This window comes from Panulirus ornatus, chromosome 11 (genome assembly GCF_036320965.1).
Source record: "Panulirus ornatus isolate Po-2019 chromosome 11, ASM3632096v1, whole genome shotgun sequence".
Taxonomy (NCBI): Eukaryota; Metazoa; Arthropoda; class Malacostraca; order Decapoda; family Palinuridae; genus Panulirus; species Panulirus ornatus.
In genome coordinates, this window is record NC_092234.1 from 61,723,140 (window position 1) to 61,743,598 (window position 20,459).

Genomic DNA, 20,459 nt, shown 5'->3' on the forward strand with positions numbered 1-20,459 from the left:
ACTCTAAGTAATGATACTCTTCTTATAAGCAAAACTAATTAAGCAGGCAACACCTCTCTATAGTTACAGTGCCTGGCGCGATTCTAAGAGTATTTGTGAGTGCTCTTAAGAGGTACTTAGCCTAAAGATGGGTGTGCAGATGTGGACACAGTTCACGCACAAGGGCGTGAGGAAGCTAACGAGGAACGAAGCAGCCATCCCCTACCCTGAAGATGTTGTGGAGTTCTAGTCTCAGCCTGTCCACTGAACCATCCTCGCACAGTAGGAACAGTGGCTCATCGAGAACAAAATGTCTGCATCATAACAGAAGTCTTAAGTCACTCTTTTTACCCCCAGCCAGGCATGATTCCAACCCGCACCCTTTCGTCACCTAAGTGGCCAGTTACACCCACTCATTAAAACACCAGCTATTCTGGACACCGCATACGACTTCATAAATCACAAACATCAGCACAAAAGCAAAATACGAACTGGATTCCCGTAGAACATTAACTGTTACCAGATTTGGACAAGATGAAGAAGAATCTTTTAGTATCCACAGTAAACAATTCATCCGCTCCATCTAAAGTACGCATCGTATGCTCGGTCATCAGCCTATCAAAAGCAATATCATATGCTCGGTCATCAGCCTATCAAAAGCAATCTTAACAAAGCTGCAGACCACACAAACAGAGCACCTAACGCTATGTCATGTAATCGAAACTTGGGGACATTATCCTGAGAATGTTAAAAAAAAATTAGTGCTTTAATAATGATTAGGAATCTTCAGTCTAACTTTTTAAACTCTTATATATACAAAACTTTCATAAGATTTTGATGATATAAGCTATTTTTGCATGACACTAGATGAAATTGCTTTCACCTCCAAGTCATAAGGGCAGAATCTGCACGTACGTACGTCAAAACAGCAGCCAAATGGGTTTGTAGGTTCCTCACTCATATTTTTGTGACCATCAGTAGGCAACAGTGACAAATAGCAATATCTGGCATGTGACTGCAACCTCTCCAATGGCTGTTCTATTTGCCACCCTGCCTGGAAGATTTTATGGTTTATTTCGGACCAGATACATCCATTTACCAACACTGAAATAGAGATGATTGAGAATGTATCTTATTCGTCGAGAAAGATGAGAGTAAAGTAGAACTGAAGTTTCGGCCCCGTCAAAATGCGCCTCGGAAATCCTGGTGGCTGTGCGCTGGCGGATGCTCAATGGAATCATGGCTGTGCTTATTTCTGCCTCATTGCTGGAGAGGATCTGGTCGAGAGCAGGTGAGTTGCACTCCTTTGCTTCGTTACATTGAATTGTGGGCCACGAGAGCAAGATATAATAGAAATTATTTTGAGGATGTTTCAATGATTGATGGAAAATTTAGCTTCTGTTTGTGGTTAAGACATTTGACTTCAAGAGGTGTGGCTATTTATATCTTCATTACTTCGGTGTGTTCCATATATTGGCAAGTGTATCACACTAAAATGATTCAACATTACTGAGAGAAAAGATCCGCTTGCTAGACACTGAAGTTCGTGGAAGTCAGTGTGTGTGAGGAAGCTAGCATGTCGGACGGGAGAACAGTGACTGTGGCGCGTGTTGCCTGCTGGGGTGTAGCCACCTGGAACTTCTGGAAGTGTACTTTGTTGTGTGGTTTTCTTGAAGGGTGTTGGGTATGCCTCCGCGACCAGTGACGTAGAATAATGTATTCGATGCAACAAAACCCTTTGACGAAGGAGTGTATGTATATGTAATATAGCGATACTACAACCCTAACAAATTTTATGAATCACGTAACAGTTACAACCCTTTCTTTTCCCATCTTAATTGATGGTCATTTATGTATTTAAGCTGTAAAACCCAGTGTACGTGTCTCCATATGTCTCGTTGCTTGTAATAAACCCAGTTTAGGTGTCTCTATCTGTCTCGTAGTATATAGTAAACCCAGTGTACGTGTCTCCATATGTCTCGTTGCTTGTAATAAACCCAGTTTAGGTGTCTCTGTCTCGTAGTATATAGTAAACCCAGTGTGTGTGTGTCTCCATCTGTCTCGTTGCTTGTAATAAACCCAGTTTAGGTGTCTCTGTCTCGTAGTATATAGTAAACCCAGTGTGTGTGTGTCTCCATCTGTCTCGTTGCTTGTAATAAACCCAGTTTAGGTGTCTCTATCTGTCTCGTAGTATATAGTAAACCCAGTGTACGTGTCTCCATATGTCTCGTTGCTTGTAATAAACCCAGTTTAGGTGTCTCTGTCTCGTAGTATATAGTAAACCCAGTGTGTGTGTGTCTCCATCTGTCTCGTTGCTTGTAATATACCCAGTTTAGGTGTCTCTATGTGTCTCATAGTATGTAAACCCAGTGTACATATCTCCATATCTCGTAGCTTGTAATTAACCGAGTCTACGTGTCCCCATGTGTGTCGTAGCTTGTCATGAGTTTCTCACTGACGGAACAAAGGTTGTAGTTATGTTAACCAGGAGTTATGGTCATTCAGTCAGGTCCTTGAACAAATGAATTTAGATGTTTTCGTCCCTTTGCTTCCTCCAGAAAGACGTCGAGTTACATTGTAGATAATTTTGTGCCTCCACTGTGTTCCCTGAATTATCAAATGCCACCACAGCACTTCATGAATTACCACTTACATCCACAGTGTTCTCTGACGTACCACACCTGAAGTATAACGTGCCCTCACATTGCTTTCTGAAATTTACCTTATGTCTCGACATAGCTTTCTAGGGGCATCAAATGCCTCCTTAGCATGCTTCCTGAATTTTGTCACATGCTTACACAGTGCTTTCTGAATCAACGCATGCCTCCACAATGCTTTCTGAAGTACCACATTCCCCTACACTTCTTGGATATTACATGCCTCCACAGTGATTTCTTAAGTATCTTATACCTCCACAATGCTTCCTTAATGTCTACGTGCCTCCACAGTGCTTCATGAAGTACCACATGCCTACACAGTAATTTATGAAGTACCACATAGCTCCATGAATTACTACATGCCTCCACAATGCCTCCTGAAGTACCATATATCTCCATAGTGATTCATAAAGTATCACAAGCCACGACAGTGCCATTTGAAATACCACATTCCTCCACAGTGCTACATGAAGTAGCACAAGCCTCCACGCTGATACTTGAAATTTTCCACATGCCTCTACAGTGCTACCTGAAGTACCACATATCTCCACAGTGACTCCATACCACATGCCTCCGCAGTGCTTCCTGAAGTACCACATTTCTTCCCAGTACCCCCTGAAGTACCAACTTTCTGAACAGTGCTTCAGTGCTCCTTGGAGTATCACATGCCTTTACAGTGTTTCAGTGCTCCCTGGAGTATCACATGCCTTTACAGTTCTTTCTGAAGTATGACATGCCTACACAGTTCTTCCTGAATTACTAAAGGCCTCCACCATTCTTCCTGAAGTACCATATGCCCTCACAGTGCTACCTGAAGTGCCAAATCCCTCCAAAGTGCTTCCTGAAGTACTACATGCCTCTACAGTGCCACCTGAAGTGCCAGATTCTTCTACAGTGCTTCTTGAACTTCCACATGCCTCCGTAGTGATTGCAAAAGTACCTTTGCTTTTACAAAGCTTCACATAATTTCCATACGTCTTACGTGAGTTTCCTACTTATTTCAATGTGAGTTCCTCATAACTTTCCCTGTAAGGTTCGATATTGTTTCATAGGTGTGTGCTTCCATGATAGTGCTTGAATCATTGCTGCTTGAGTTGCTTTTCAATCCACCAAGCCGTCTCACGATGGAGTGCTGCAGATTTCATAGTGGTCTTAGGGTCTTATATTCTTCTTCTGTACCAATTAGATTTTTTGTTTGGTTTACGTCAGCTGGAACGGCGTGGGCAACTAAATGCCTAAACAAAGCCACCGTGTATATATATATATATATATATATTGTTTTCAGACTATTCGCCATTTCCCGCGTTAGCTAGGTAGTGTTAAGAACAGAGGACTGAACCTTTGAGGGAATATCCTCACTTGGCTCCCTTCCCAGACGCACGCTCCTTTCCCTTTTAGTCGCCTTCTACGACACGCAGGGAATACGTGGGAAGTATTCTTTCGCCCCTATCCCCAGGGATATATATATATATATATATATATATATATATATATATATATATATATATATATATATATATATATATATATATATATATATATCCTTAGCCAGGTACCCAATTTATTGACCACCCTCTGTGGGAGGATGGATTGTGGCCCGACTGCTGCGACCGGGATTCGAATCTACGCAGGCTCAACACCGCGAGGCCCGCGACTCACAAGGGCTAACCGCTACACCGCGGAGATCCATGATTACCATTAACTCCCATAACCGCTTCATAGATAAATCATGAACATCCATGAATCTTCAGTCATTAAGATGAGCTTCCGCAAAGGCCTCGCTCTGGCTTGGCCGTCGACTCGTCTTGGCTTCTTAAGCTTGTGTGACCTCTGCTGACCTTCTGTGACACACGATGGTCGTCAGGTACCTGTGCTAGCGTGTGTTATCCATGTATGTAACCTCACATAACCTGAGCTTACCTCCGTTCTTAATCTTTAGCGAGTCAAATTTTCGCGGCCTCGGTTAGATAATACTAACCTCCAGTGAATTTTGGTAACCTTCGTTGCTCTGTGGTGACGTTCGATGACCTGTAGTAACCCCTGTTGACCTGAAGTGGGTTCTCTTGGTCTGTTGTGACGTCCTTTGACCTACGGTGACCTCTGTTGACTCGGGCCTGCAATGGCATCTGATAGCCTGTAGTAACATCCAATGTTCTGCATCAGCCTACGTTAAACTGTAGTGACGTTTGTTGGCCAATGGTGGCCTCTGATGATCTTTAGTGACTTTAGTTGACCTGCAGTGTAGTGGCCCACGTTGAGATCAGATGTTCAACGTCTGGGAATTTCCACCACAGAGCTTCTGTCTTAGAGGTCTTGTTTCAAAACTCCCATTTCAGTACTCCCATCGTAACTCCTGGGGACGACGGGGTGACGAGCGAGAGGGTGAAGAGCAGAGGTGATATTCCCGGGAAGCAGACCTGGAAAGTGTCTGGAAGCATGGAACAAGTGGTCAGGTGTCTGGTGACTTGACATTGGCAGTAACTGTTCCAATGTTTAAAAGAAAGGGAGCAAAGATTATTGCACTGATTATAGCCGAATGAATCTTAGCGTCAGGATTATCTGATGTCACCGTAGTTGATTAGTGTTCGTGTGGATGGAGCATTACATAAGATGAGAGCAGGGAAGGAAGATGCCTCACATGGCCCATGTGGATCTTACATGAAATAGAGGAGTTGGATAGAATGGCGGGTCACTCTGATGATGTATGTAGGAGTTAGATGCCGAAAGTGACTGAGGGAAGACTATCCTATCAATAGTCTCAATGAATGATCTCATTTCTACTTCTAACCCTGTCCACTCTTGTGTTGATGATTGTAATTGAAATACTACAACTTACTTTTCCTCTCCTTCTCCCTTTAATACTCTTTATCTTTTTCGTAATAGCATTTTATTTCTCGTAACCAGGTCCTCTGCAGCATTCCGGACTGGGGAAGCAGTAAAATTCAATAGTCCTGAAACGTAATTTTTCCCTAGATCTTTTTCGTAGAATCATTTGCTTGCTTCTATTCAATTTCGAAATACCCCAATTAAACCCTGTAATAACATTAACATGTTGGACATAACCGTGTCTTCTACTCTGTCCTGGAAAATATGGTCAACATCACAAAGTCTGCTTCCCAAAAGGTGGGAGTGTTGTACAGATGCCGTAATTATTTTCCTTGTGAGCAGCTGTTTCATATCTACAAGAGTTTTTTCCCTGGTATGGAATACTGCTCACACATCTGGGGTGGCTCATCCTCCACCTCTCTGTTAACTAGAGGAATCAAAAGCCTTCTGTCTCATTAATTCTCCTGGCATCACCTCTCCTCAACTTTTCCTTTCCGTACGCCGCGATATTGCTGGTCTCTCTCTCTATTCAATAAGTATCATTTTGGCCACTGTTCTTGTGAAGTGTCTGCATGTGTCTTTACCCCTAAGGTTTGGACCCGTGGCACTCGTTTAACTCGTGCTTCCTACAGTTTGCGTGTGGAGTCCGGGCATTCGAGGACTGGCTGTTCTGATGACTTTTTTTCCACTCGAACAGCTAAGCTGTGGAATTCTCTTCCTTCTTTTGTCTTTCCCTCTTCATGTAATCTTTCTTCCTTTAAGAGTCAGGTATACATACTCTTGCGGAATCCTGATTAGATTCTATTTTCTTTCTCTATTATCTCTTTTCTTTCACCCGAGATGGCCTTGACTGGGGCATGTTATTTGCCCATGCCATGTCGATCTTATAATAAAGAATAAGACTTTAAAAATAGAGTGTGAAAGAAGCTTACATGAAAGAGAACTTTTGACAGCTCTAAGGTATAGATGTAAAATCTAAGTTACGTGGGTCAAGTGGTACAGAATGAGAAAAGAATGAAAGTGTGGAAAGATATGTGGTGTAAAGGAATCATTAGGTGAGTGCATGAATGAAAGTCTGGACGTGTGGATTTTAAGTTTCTCAACAAGATAGGTGATAGAACAGTGTATAAGAGGTACTTCAGGTGAAGATACGAATATAAAGGAATCCGAAGGAATTCAAACATCAACAGACTAGTGAGTCCTTTTCAGTTTGCTTGTGAAAGTGGAAGAGATCAGAAACTCACATCCTCTTCCATGCTCAGGTCCTGCACTCTCTCAGTGTACCTTTCCTCCTTGTTATTTCTACTTACACACGTATGTGTTCATACCACTTTAGCACATCCTTTTCGGCCCTCTTTACTGTATTCTTCTATTACTGCACCCCTCTCTTATCCTGTCATTTCCTACTCGATCTACTCTCGTCACACCTTATATTGTCCTCAAGCATTTCATTTCCATCAAATCCACTCTCTTCCTAATATTTGGTCTAAAGCTCACGCTTTGCAACTATATAACACCGTTTAGACTACTATACCATCAAATATGCCCATCTTTTCCCTCAGAGACAGTGACCTCTCTTTGCACTCATCCCTCGATGCACCCAACCTATTGCTTGTTTAAGCTCCCGTTGTTCCATTCGTTGGCATCTCCACTGCCAGGTATCTAAAACACGCCAATTCCTCCAGGTTTCTCTGTTCGAACTCCTAATCCGACCAACTTGCCTCTTCTCTTGTTACACTATCTAATCTTATTTTCATTTACATTAACTCTCAGTTATCTCCTTTTACACACTCTACCAAACTTGAGACACCAGCTTTTGCAGTTTCTCATTCAAGTACCCACCCTTTTCCACCAAGACCTTCCCATTTATCTCACACAGCTTCCCATCCATAAGAATATTAAACAACCATGGTGACGTAACCTATTTTCACCTGGAACTTCTGATCCGCTTCGCTTCCAACTCGCTCACGCTCCTTATAGTCTTGATAAAAACTCATTAATGCTTCAAGTAGCTTACCTCCCACACCGTACATTTGTAACTCCTTCCATAAAGACATATTCATCAACCCTATCATATGCTTTCTCTGGTTTCATACGTGCTAAATGTAAGTTGTTCTCTTTCTCCAACTATTTGTTATAGATTGATCAAAGTAAACGTCTGATCCATGCATCCTCGACCACTCCTGAAGCCCAATCATTCCTCCTTTATCTATAACTCTGTTATGCTGCTACCCTCTCAGTTACCAATTCCATACAAATTACAAAACACCCTCAACAAACTTATATAATTCGAACACTCACTTTCTTTCTCTGTCTTTATACAGTGGCCTTATAGAAAAGATCCACCAATCATCAGGAACTTCACTTTGAGCTATACATACATTGAAAATCCTAAGTAACCTGTCAGGACACAGTCATGGCCTTTCTTAAGAAGTGCAATTGCAATACCATCCACTCCAGCCGCGTTGCCACATTTCATCGTACGGAAAGGTTTCACCACCTCTTTTTTCTTCACCTAACCGCTTTCCATGACTCCCTTACTTCACATATGTACCTCCCCGACACAAACATCTAACGTCAAAGACATTCAGCAATCCTCATTCCATCTCCTATGCCTGCTACTACTTTCTCATTTGTGTCCTTCACCGTTTTCCCATGTTCCAGTATTTTACTTGCATTCTTATCCTTTTAATAAAACATCTTATTCTTTATGAGGTTTGTTGATAGTCGTGTTGAGGGCTATTCATCTAACGTTTCGGCTTGCACAGAAGCCTCCTTTAGAGAAACTAAGATACAAAGATACTGTACAAGTCTACGTATTCCACCCAGCAAGAGAGCGCTACCTCGCTTGGCTGGCCGTGTTTCCCATTCCTCCGCCGTGTTCCCCTGCTTTCTGCGACCGCAATTATTGCTCTCTTCCTACTCGCACACATGCCTTACATCCTCGATAAAAACTTTTCACTGCTTCCAGCAACTTGCCTCCCACACCATATACTCTTAATACCTTCCACAGAGCATCTCTATCAACCCTACCATATGCCTTCTCCAGATCCATAAATGCTACATACAAATTCATTTGTTTTTTTAAGTATTTCTCACATACATTTCTCACATACACTTGATCCACACATCCTCTACCACTTCTGAAACCACACTACTCTTCCCCAATCTGATACTCTGTACATACCTTCACCCTCTCAATCAATACCCTCCCATATAATTTCCCAGGAATACTCAACAAACTTATACCTCTTTAATTTGAACACTCACCTTTACCCCTTTGCCTTTGTACAATGGAACTATGCATGCATTCCGCCAATCCTCAGGTACTTCACAATAAGCCATACATACAATGAATATCCTCACCAACCAGTCAACAACACAGTCACCCCCTTTTTTAATAAATTCCACTGCAGTACCATCCAAACCCGCCGCCTTGCCAGCCTTCATCTTCCGCAAAGCTTTCACTACCTCTTCTCAGTTTACCAAATCATTCTCCCTGACCCTCTCACTTCGCACACCACCTCAACCAAAACACCCTGCATCTGCCCCTCTATCATCTAACACATTCAACAAACCTTCAAAATACTCACTCCATCTCCTTCTCACATCACCACTACTTGTTATTACCTCCCCATTAGCCCCCTTCACCGATGTTCCCGTTTGTTCTCTTGTCTTACGCACTTTATTTACGTCCTTCCAAAACATCTTTTTATTCTCCCTAAAATTTAATGATAATCTCTCACCCCAACTCACATTTGCCCTCTTTTTCACCTCTTGCACCTGTCTCTTGACCTCCTGCCTCTTTCTTTCATGCATCTTCCACTCATTTGCATTATTTCCCTGCAAGACTCGTCCAAATGCCTCTTTCTTCTCTTTCACTAATAATCTTACTTCTTCATCCTACCACTCACTACCCTTTCTAATCTGCCCACCTCCCACGCTTCTCATGCCACAAGCATCTTTTGCGCAAGCCATCACTGCTTTCCTAAATACATCCCATTCCTCCCCCACTCCCCTTACGTCCTTTGCTCTCGCCTTTTTCCATTCTGCACTCAGTCTCTCCTGGTACTTCCTCACACAAGTCTCCTTCCCAAGCTCACTTACTCTCACCACTCTCTTCACCCCAACATTCTCTCTTCTTCTCTGAAAACCTCTACAAACCTTCACCTTCGCCTCCACAAGATAATGATCAGACATCTCTTCAGTTGCCCCTCTCAGCACATTAACATCCAAAAGTCTCTTTCACACGCCTATCAATTAACACGTAATCCAATAACACTCTCTGGCCATCTCTCCTACTTACATACGTATGCTTATGTATATCTCTCTTTTTAATCCAGTTATTCCCAATCACTAGTCCTTTTTCAGCACACAAATCTACGAGCTATTCACCATTTCCATTTACAACACTGAACACCCCATGTACACCATTTATTCCCTTAACTGCCAAAACAATAACCTTTGCACTCAAAATCACCAATACTATAACCCGGTCTCGTGCATCAAAACTGCTAACACACTCCCTCAGCTGCTCCCAAAACACTTGCCTCTCATGATCTTTCTTCTCATGCCCAGGTACATAGGCTCCAATAATCCCCCATCTTTCTCCACCCACTTCCAGTTTTACCCATAGCAATCTAGAGTTTACTTTCTTACACTCTATCACATACTCCCAACTTTTCATAGTTGTTAGCCGCTTTCTGTGTTAGTGTTCTGTTGTGAGAAAAAGACAAAAGAATGGCCTCATTCACGCAATCCATTCTCTAGCTGTCATATGAACTGCGCTTAAACCATCCACAACAGGCCACACAAATCTTTCTGTGGTTTTGCCTGGCCACCTTACATACCCCAGGGCTCTGGAATGATAATTATAACCATGTTCTTCCTGCTTGGTATTAAAGGTGAGTAGCGGGGAGCTGGAAACCCTCCTTCTTTATCGTCATTTTCAAAAAACAACAACAAAAGAGAGAGCTGGGGGAGGATTTTTATTCGAATGTACAGTCTGTTTTGTTCCTGAAGCTGCCTGTCGATGGCGGGAGAAGCAATACTTGTAAAAGAAAAATAAGTTGATCAATTAAACAGATAGAGAGATATGTTCGTGAGGGACATGGGATTACGGTTAGATCGGATCTCAGCCTCTTACTGCGGAAAGACTTCCAGCTTTTCGGATGCCATTAAGTCTGGTGGGGACAGACTTTCAGTCCTTCAAACACGGCTGCCCATGATGGGAACATTCTTCAGGTGGGTGTGGGCCAGACTTCCATCCCTCTAGAAATGCTTGTAGTAGATGGGGACAGACTTTATCATGTGGACAAATTTTGAATGACGGTTAGACTCTCTCTCCCCTTTGTACGAGGCTGTGGTTGGTGGGATAGACTTTCAGTCCCCAAAACAAGGCTACACTTAGGGGAAACAGATTTTCAGCTTCCTAGACATGGCTTTGGTTGGTGGATATAAATGTGCAGCTTGTATGACATGATTCTGACTGATAGAAAATGACTCTGTACCATCGAAGTTCGTCTGTGATTGGCTCCAAAATAGAAATTGAGATTCCAGAGAAACTTTGTCATTGTTAAAAAGAATGGCATTGGAATGTTATGGCAACTCCGTCACTGGTGGCATTAGGCCTAGGGGCTTCTGTCAAGTACTCGTCGACACAGACAACAACGACGGGAGTAAGAATAAATGAATGGTCGGTTGTAAATGATGGAAAGAAAGAAGAAGATACAGGGATCATGAGGGAAGCCAGTAACTCTCTTACTTGACAGTGGGGCAACATAATTAGATTAATATCGAATGAAATGATAATTATCATCAGATGTAATAAAGACAAAAAAAAAAAAAGAAAAAAAGTATGTGCAGAATGGTAGAAACACAAGACTGAAATAAACACCATACGTGTCTGGCACAAAGAGAACTCCCGCATATCATAAGTCTTGCCGGGACCCCGCCTCTCATGTGGGACCCCGCCTCTCGTGCGGGGACACACGCTCCACTGGCTATAAAGGCTGTTGGCCAAGTGTTACCTGTACCAGTGTCGTCCGGACACCGACATCATGCGCATGACGCATCATCGCCAGGCAGGAAGTGAACATCGTCTATAATAAACTATGTGTTATGTTCCACTGGTGGTGGCCACCAGTGGAACTGTAACGTAGTCTACACAGTGGGAATGTAGAGGTGGTATTGCAGTGGTGCAGGCCTGGGGTCGGCCTGGGTAAGGCTGCATTATTAACACCTCTTACACCTACAGTAGTCACGGCCCGCACAGGGTCTGTATACATTCCTAGGTGTCCTAACCCCGCCATTTACACTCTCCACTGACCTGGCCAGCTACACTCTACGCTCACTCAGTCACGTACACTCACTGCTTCTCAGTCCATCTACACTCTCCACTAACCTGGCCGCTACACTCTACGCTCACTCAGTCACGTACACTCACTGCTTTCTCAGTCCATTTACACTCTCCATTGACCTGGCCGCTACACTCTACGCTCACTCAGTCACGTACACTCACTGCTTTCTCAGTCCATTTACACTCTCCATTGACCTGGCCGCTACACTCTACGCTCACTCAGTCACGTACACTCACTGCTTTCTCAGTCCATTTACACTCTCCATTGACCTGGCCGCTACACTCTACGCTCACTCAGTCACGTACACTCACTGCTTTCTCAGTCCATTTACACTCTCCATTGACCTGGCCGCTACACTCTACGCTCACTCAGTCACGTACACTCACTGCTTTCTCAGTCCATTTACACTCTCCATTGACCTGGCCGCTACACTCTACGCTCACTCAGTCACGTACACTCACTGCTTTCTCAGTCCATTTACACTCTCCATTGACCTGGCCGCTACACTCTACGCTCACTCAGTCACGTACACTCACTGCTTTCTCAGTCCATTTACACTCTCCATTGACCTGGCCGCTACACTCTACGCTCACTCAGTCACGTACACTCACTGCTTTCTCAGTCCATTTACACTCTCCATTGACCTGGCCGCTACACTCTACGCTCACTCAGTCACGTACACTCACTGCTTTCTCAGTCCATTTACACTCTCCATTGACCTGGCCGCTACACTCTACGCTCACTCAGTCACGTACACTCACTGCTTCTCAGTCCATTTACACTCTCCATTGACCTGGCCGCTACACTCTACGCTCACTCAGTCACGTACACTCACTGCTTTCTCAGTCCATTTACACTCTCCATTGACCTGGCCGCTACACTCTACGCTCACTCAGTCACGTACACTCACTGCTTTCTCAGTCCATTTACACTCTCCATTGACCTGGCCGCTACACTCTACGCTCACTCAGTCACGTACACTCACTGCTTCTCAGTCCATTTACACTCTCCATTGACCTGGCCGCTACACTCTACGCTCACTCAGTCACGTACACTCACTGCTTTCTCAGTCCATTTACACTCTCCATTGACCTGGCCGCTACACTCTACGCTCACTCAGTCACGTACACTCACTGCTTCTCAGTCCATTTACACTCTCCATTGACCTGGCCGCTACACTCTACGCTCACTCAGTCACGTACACTCACTGCTTTCTCAGTCCATTTACACTCTCCATTGACCTGGCCGCTACACTCTACGCTCACTCAGTCACGTACACTCACTGCTTTCTCAGTCCATTTACACTCTCCATTGACCTGGCCGCTACACTCTACGCTCACTCAGTCACGTACACTCACTGCTTTCTCAGTCCATTTACACTCTCCATTGACCTGGCCGCTACACTCTACGCTCACTCAGTCACGTACACTCACTGCTTTCTCAGTCCATTTACACTCTCCATTGACCTGGCCGCTACACTCTACGCTCACTCAGTCACGTACACTCACTGCTTTCTCAGTCCATTTACACTCTCCATTGACCTGGCCGCTACACTCTACGCTCACTCAGTCACGTACACTCACTGCTTTCTCAGTCCATTTACACTCTCCATTGACCTGGCCGCTACACTCTACGCTCACTCAGTCACGTACACTCACTGCTTTCTCAGTCCATTTACACTCTCCATTGACCTGGCCGCTACACTCTACGCTCACTCAGTCACGTACACTCACTGCTTTCTCAGTCCATTTACACTCTCCATTGACCTGGCCGCTACACTCTACGCTCACTCAGTCACGTACACTCACTGCTTTCTCAGTCCATTTACACTCTCCATTGACCTGGCCGCTACACTCTACGCTCACTCAGTCACGTACACTCACTGCTTTCTCAGTCCATTTACACTCTCCATTGACCTGGCCGCTACACTCTACGCTCACTCAGTCACGTACACTCACTGCTTTCTCAGTCCATTTACACTCTCCATTGACCTGGCCGCTACACTCTACGCTCACTCAGTCACGTACACTCACTGCTTTCTCAGTCCATTTACACTCTCCATTGACCTGGCCGCTACACTCTACGCTCACTCAGTCACGTACACTCACTGCTTTCTCAGTCCATTTACACTCTCCATTGACCTGGCCGCTACACTCTACGCTCACTCAGTCACGTACACTCACTGCTTTCTCAGTCCATTTACACTCTCCATTGACCTGGCCGCTACACTCTACGCTCACTCAGTCACGTACACTCACTGCTTTCTCAGTCCATTTACACTCTCCATTGACCTGGCCGCTACACTCTACGCTCACTCAGTCACGTACACTCACTGCTTTCTCAGTCCATTTACACTCTCCATTGACCTGGCCGCTACACTCTACGCTCACTCAGTCACGTACACTCACTGCTTCTCAGTCCATTTACACTCTCCATTGACCTGGCCGCTACACTCTACGCTCACTCAGTCACGTACACTCACTGCTTCTCAGTCCATTTACACTCTCCATTGACCTGGCCGCTACACTCTACGCTCACTCAGTCACGTACACTCACTGCTTCTCAGTCCATTTACACTCTCCATTGACCTGGCCGCTACACTCTACGCTCACTCAGTCACGTACACTCACTGCTTTCTCAGTCCATTTACACTCTCCATTGACCTGGCCGCTACACTCTACGCTCACTCAGTCACGTACACTCACTGCTTTCTCAGTCCATTTACACTCTCCATTGACCTGGCCGCTACACTCTACGCTCACTCAGTCACGTACACTCACTGCTTCTCAGTCCATTTACACTCTCCATTGACCTGGCCGCTACACTCTACGCTCACTCAGTCACGTACACTCACTGCTTTCTCAGTCCATTTACACTCTCCATTGACCTGGCCGCTACACTCTACGCTCACTCAGTCACGTACACTCACTGCTTTCTCAGTCCATTTACACTCTCCATTGACCTGGCCGCTACACTCTACGCTCACTCAGTCACGTACACTCACTGCTTTCTCAGTCCATTTACACTCTCCATTGACCTGGCCGCTACACTCTACGCTCACTCAGTCACGTACACTCACTGCTTTCTCAGTCCATTTACACTCTCCATTGACCTGGCCGCTACACTCTACGCTCACTCAGTCACGTACACTCACTGCTTTCTCAGTCCATTTACACTCTCCATTGACCTGGCCGCTACACTCTACGCTCACTCAGTCACGTACACTCACTGCTTCTCAGTCCATTTACACTCTCCATTGACCTGGCCGCTACACTCTACGCTCACTCAGTCACGTACACTCACTGCTTTCTCAGTCCATTTACACTCTCCATTGACCTGGCCGCTACACTCTACGCTCACTCAGTCACGTACACTCACTGCTTTCTCAGTCCATTTACACTCTCCATTGACCTGGCCGCTACACTCTACGCTCACTCAGTCACGTACACTCACTGCTTTCTCAGTCCATTTACACTCTCCATTGACCTGGCCGCTACACTCTACGCTCACTCAGTCACGTACACTCACTGCTTTCTCAGTCCATTTACACTCTCCATTGACCTGGCCGCTACACTCTACGCTCACTCAGTCACGTACACTCACTGCTTTCTCAGTCCATTTACACTCTCCATTGACCTGGCCGCTACACTCTACGCTCACTCAGTCACGTACACTCACTGCTTTCTCGGTCTGTTGTGTAGGCGAGATGGTCGCTTGTGTTGGTGTAGTTGTGGTAGTGGTTGAGGGTTGTGTGGGCGTGGGGATTGTGGTAACAGGCTGCGGGGACATGTCAGAGGTGTCTTTACCTGTTTGTTATTACCTTTCTGTCCATATTGGCAATACTCAACCATCTTGTTGAAGAAATATTTCGTCCCTTCCCTCCGGACTCTTCTCTTGCCTAGTATCCAGTTGTGTTCTGATATCGAAGAACTATTCTGTTATAGTGTCACTGCCTTTGAAGAACTGATGTAGTTGTCATGCCTCCCCTAAATCTTGTTGCTTTCATGACTGGTAGGGTTAAGGCAACCCACCTCTCGTCGTACCTCATTCCTTCCCGTTCTAACATCATTATTGTTGCAGTCCTTTGAATCCTCTCCAGCAGTTTTGTGTGACTCTTCAAGTGAGGGGACCAGACCGCTCGAGTATGTCCCTGCTCTGGGCGAGTATACGTCACGTATGTATTTCCTTGATCTCGAAGATACTGCTTTGACATTGACCAAAATATAAGTTGCTTCCCTTACGATTCTTCTTATATACTGCTCTGGTGGCAAGGTATGGCTTCAATCCCGGGCTGGTCCGTGCTAATTCATGGTCATTAATGCTAACCACTATGTCACGGAGGTCCATAAGATTCCGTTCACTAATATGGTTCATGAGTGTGTGTGTGTGTGTGTGTGTGTGCGTTTGCTTACATACATAGGAGTAAAGACATAGTACATATATGAATATAAATATATACATATATATATATATATATATATATATATATATATATATATATATATATATATATATATAAATATATATATATATATATATATATATATATATATATATATATATATATATATATATATATATATATATATATATATATATATATATATATATATATCTTCCGTATATCCTCATCTACAGCCCCATGCCTCGCATCCTTACAGCACCGTCGGGAGTACTACACCTTCTAACATACCCACCATCTTTTCCCTCCAGGATGGTGTCGTCTCTCCCCAGACATTTCTCAGTGCTCCCAGATCCTCTGCCCTCTTATCCACTCTTTAACTGACTTCCTTTTCCATAGATCCATTCCTTATCATGTCCACTCCCAGGTATCCAAAACTTTTCACTTCCTCCAAGTTTTCTCTATTCAGACTTACAACTCAACTAACCTGCTTCTTTGCACTGTTTTCACAATGACTTTCCTTTTATTCATAAAGGCACATTTACTCGCCAATCTCTCTCTTCAGTTTTTACCCTTTTGACTCTGTCTTTCTGTTTTTTTCTTTTTATTTATTACTGTCATCCAGGCTGTGCTGCACACTTGCATTGTGACATCCTAATTGTCTCTTCCCATTTTAAATGTTATTTTCAGAGGGTGTCCCTTACTTCAATTACAGTATATTCCCATTCCTTCAGTCTTTCCTATACCATCAACCATATCTTTCATGCCAAGAGTATCCAGTACGTCCATAATCGTTTCCTAAAGAAGTGTCAGTATCTGACGTTCGTTTACATTGGGGTCAGGATCTGTCGTCTTTCGAAAGAGGTGTCAGCATTTGTTGTCCTCGTACAGAGGTGTCAGCATCTGCAGTTTTCTGCTACAAAGGTGCCTACTGTCCTACTGGGTTATCAGCACATGTCCTTTCTTTCCTACAGAGGCGTAAGCACTTGTCCTCCTTGAGATCGATCTGCACCTGTTCTCTACTTCTTACAGAAGAGTCAGAACCAGTCGTCCTCTGCCTTTTGTTCCCCTATCGATGTGTCAAACCTACAGAAGCGTCAGCACCTGTCTCTCCTCCTCCAGAAGTGTCATCATGTGTCATCCTCCAACAGAGGTATCAGAACTTTACGTCCTCCTCATATAGAGTTATCAGCACCAATCATCATCGCTCATAAGTGTCAGCACTTGTCGTTTTGCCAAAGAGGTGTCAGCGCTTGTCCTCCTACAAAAGCGTCCGCATCTGTCGTCCTTTTACGAGTGATGGTCAGCAGTGTTGATGGACTGGTGCTGCAGAGGTGGCTGATGGTGAGGGAGTGGTGCTGCAGGGGAGGCTGGTGGTGAGGGAGTGGTGCTGCAGGGGAGGCTGGTGGTGAGGGAGTGGTGCTGCAGAGGTGTCTGGTGGTGAGGGAGTGGTGCTGCAGGGGAGGCTGGTGGTGAGGGAGTGGTGCTGCAGGGAAGGCTGGTGGTGAGGGAGTGGTGCTGCAGAGGTGGCTGGTGGTGAGGGAGTGGTGCTGCAGAGGTGTCTGGTGGTGAGGGAGTGGTGCTGCAGGGGAGGCTGGTGGTGAGGGAGTGGTGCTGCAGGGGAGGCTGGTGGTGAGGGAGTGGTGCTGCAGGGGAGGCTGGTGGTGAGGGAGTGGTGCTGCAGGGGAGGCTGGTGGTGAGGGAGTGGTGCTGCAGGGGAGGCTGGTGGTGAGGGAGTGGTGCTACAGGGGAGGCTGGTGGTGAGGGAGTGGTGCTACAGGGGAGGCTGGTGGTGAGAGAGTGGTGCTGTAGGGGAGGCTGGTGGTGAGGGAGTGGTGCTGCAGGGGAGGCTGGTGGTGAGAGAGTGGTGCTGCAGGGGAGGCTGGTGGTGAGGGAGTGGTGCTGCAGGGGAGGCTGGTGGTGAGGGAGTGGTGCTGCAGGGAAGGCTGGTGGTGAGGGAGTGGTGCTGCAGGGGAGGCTGGTGGTGAGGGAGTGGTGCTGCAGGGGAGGCTGGTGGTGAGGGAGTGGTGCTGCAGGGGAGGCTGGTGGTGAGGGAGTGGTGCTGCAGGGAAGGCTGGTGGTGAGGGAGTGGTGCTGCAGGGAAGGCTGGTGGTGAGGGAGTGGTGCTGCAGGGGAGGCTGGTGGTGAGGGAGTGGTGCTGCAGGGGAGGCTGGTGGTGAGGGAGTGGTGCTGCAGGGAAGGCTGGTGGTGAGGGAGTGGTGCTGCAGGGGAGGCTGGTGGTGAGGGAGTGGTGCTGCAGGGGAGGCTGGTGGTGAGGGAGTGGTGCTGCAGGGGAGGCTGGTGGTGAGGGAGTGGTGCTGCAGGGGAGGCTGGTGGTGAGGGAGTGGTGCTGCAGGGAAGGCTGGTGGTGAGGGAGTGGTGCTGCAGGGGAGGCTGGTGGTGAGGGAGTGGTGCTGCAGGGGAGGCTGGTGGTGAGGGACTGGTGGTACGGAACATGAAGGATGGCCGGCCATAGACAGCTCAGGAGGGAAGTGCACGGGTTGCCAACTCGGGTAATCAAGTTGTGGTCCATTCATCCCGGGAGCCAAAGCGCATCCAACAAACGGCCGGCAATATGATGTCCATTATGACGATAGTGATAATGATGACGATAGTGATAATGATGACGATAGTGGTAACGACGATAGTGATAATGATGACGATAGTGATAATGAATATGATAGTGATACTGATGATGACGGTGATAATGATGATGATAGTGATAATGATGATGATGATGATGATTATATTAGGTACGGGAATATGGACTACCACCACCGCCGTAGATGACCAGGTTCATGTGTTGGTTTATTACCGTGGCAACCTTTGATCTGTCAGGCGTCAGTGATGCTCATGGGTTGTGACGTCACCGTCAAAGAACTGGAGCAATATATATATATATATGTATATATATATATATATATATATATATATATATATATATATATATATATATATATATATGTATATATATATATATATATATATATATATATATATATATATATATATATATATATATATATATATATATATATATATATATATATATATATATATATATATATGTATAAATGGAACTTTCACATAAAACTTTATAACTCATTTCCTGTCCCAGGACTTACGTATGTCTTCAACTACACCTGGGTACACAGCAGAATATATCCCTATCATCTGTAAACTTGACATAACACCAGTCATTAAACCCTCTAAACCCCCCCCCCCCCCCCCCAATCCCGCACGATATTAGTGGCAATATTCACCAACAAAGCATTTGACACTGCCCCCCCGAGACACATCGTCACACATATAATGCTTGACACCACCCTCGATAATATTGACAAAAAGTGGTTTAAAACACTTAAACTCATCAATTGGTTTACCAAAGGAGCATTTTTTTCTTCAACGCTCATCACTCTTCCTAAAAGACCTCTCATTACCTTCTCTCACTCTTTTAACCCCCAAACAGACATAAATCCAGCTCACCCTCCAGTCACCTTTAATGGACGGTCTCTCCCACTGAACAAATCATCAACCATTCTTTGCTTCACATACGATACACATATGACATTCATTCCTCACATCAATCACATTAACGAAACAAGAAACACACAATCTAGATGCCCACAGAATACTGACTGGTACCAAACTGGACAACAAAGAGAATCCCTGAACATCTCATGCAAACAATTCATACGCTTCACTTTGAATTAGGCTTCACCTGCCTGGTCTTACACTCTCTCAAAAGCAAATATGACAAAGCTGAAAAACCACATACAACAGGGCACTCAGAGCAATCAATTGCTACCTAGCAATCACAAACACTCGACAACTTCACAAAGAAACAAAAATCTTCCTAATACATTCCCGTCTCAATATGCTCGGCTCTCAATTCTATGCAATAGCACTGGACTCCTCCCACCCAAACCACTCTGTAACTAACCACCAAATTCCCAAGTAATCTGATATATATATAAGCCAACCCTTGCCTCACACTTCTGTGACCTGCACTCACAGAAACCTCACTCCCAACAAATAAAACACTGACACAACACACACACACACACACTCTGAAGTACTCGGCAAGCACTAAACCACCGACCTCCCACCTCAGTCTCAAACTCCAGCCCACCAGACATAACCCCATCAGGAACAGCTCACTAGACAAACGTAAGTCAAACTTTCCCGGCTACCTTCTCGTCATCACCCATCACTACGACGCCACAAACATCGTTT

The 20,459-nt window shown here is 45.1% G+C and overlaps 1 protein-coding gene across 1 annotated transcript in view; it reads left to right on the forward strand.

Moving 5' to 3' along the window:
* Positions 1–1,117: 1,117 nt before the first annotated feature.
* LOC139751598 (uncharacterized) overlaps positions 1,118–20,459 on the forward strand; it is an 83,692-nt gene continuing 64,350 nt past the window's right edge. Inside the window, exon 1 of the mRNA XM_071667198.1 lies at positions 1,118–1,270. Coding sequence (XP_071523299.1) covers positions 1,167–1,270 — 104 coding nt within the window. The 5' untranslated portion in view covers positions 1,118–1,166. The remainder of the gene's footprint in view (positions 1,271–20,459) is intronic.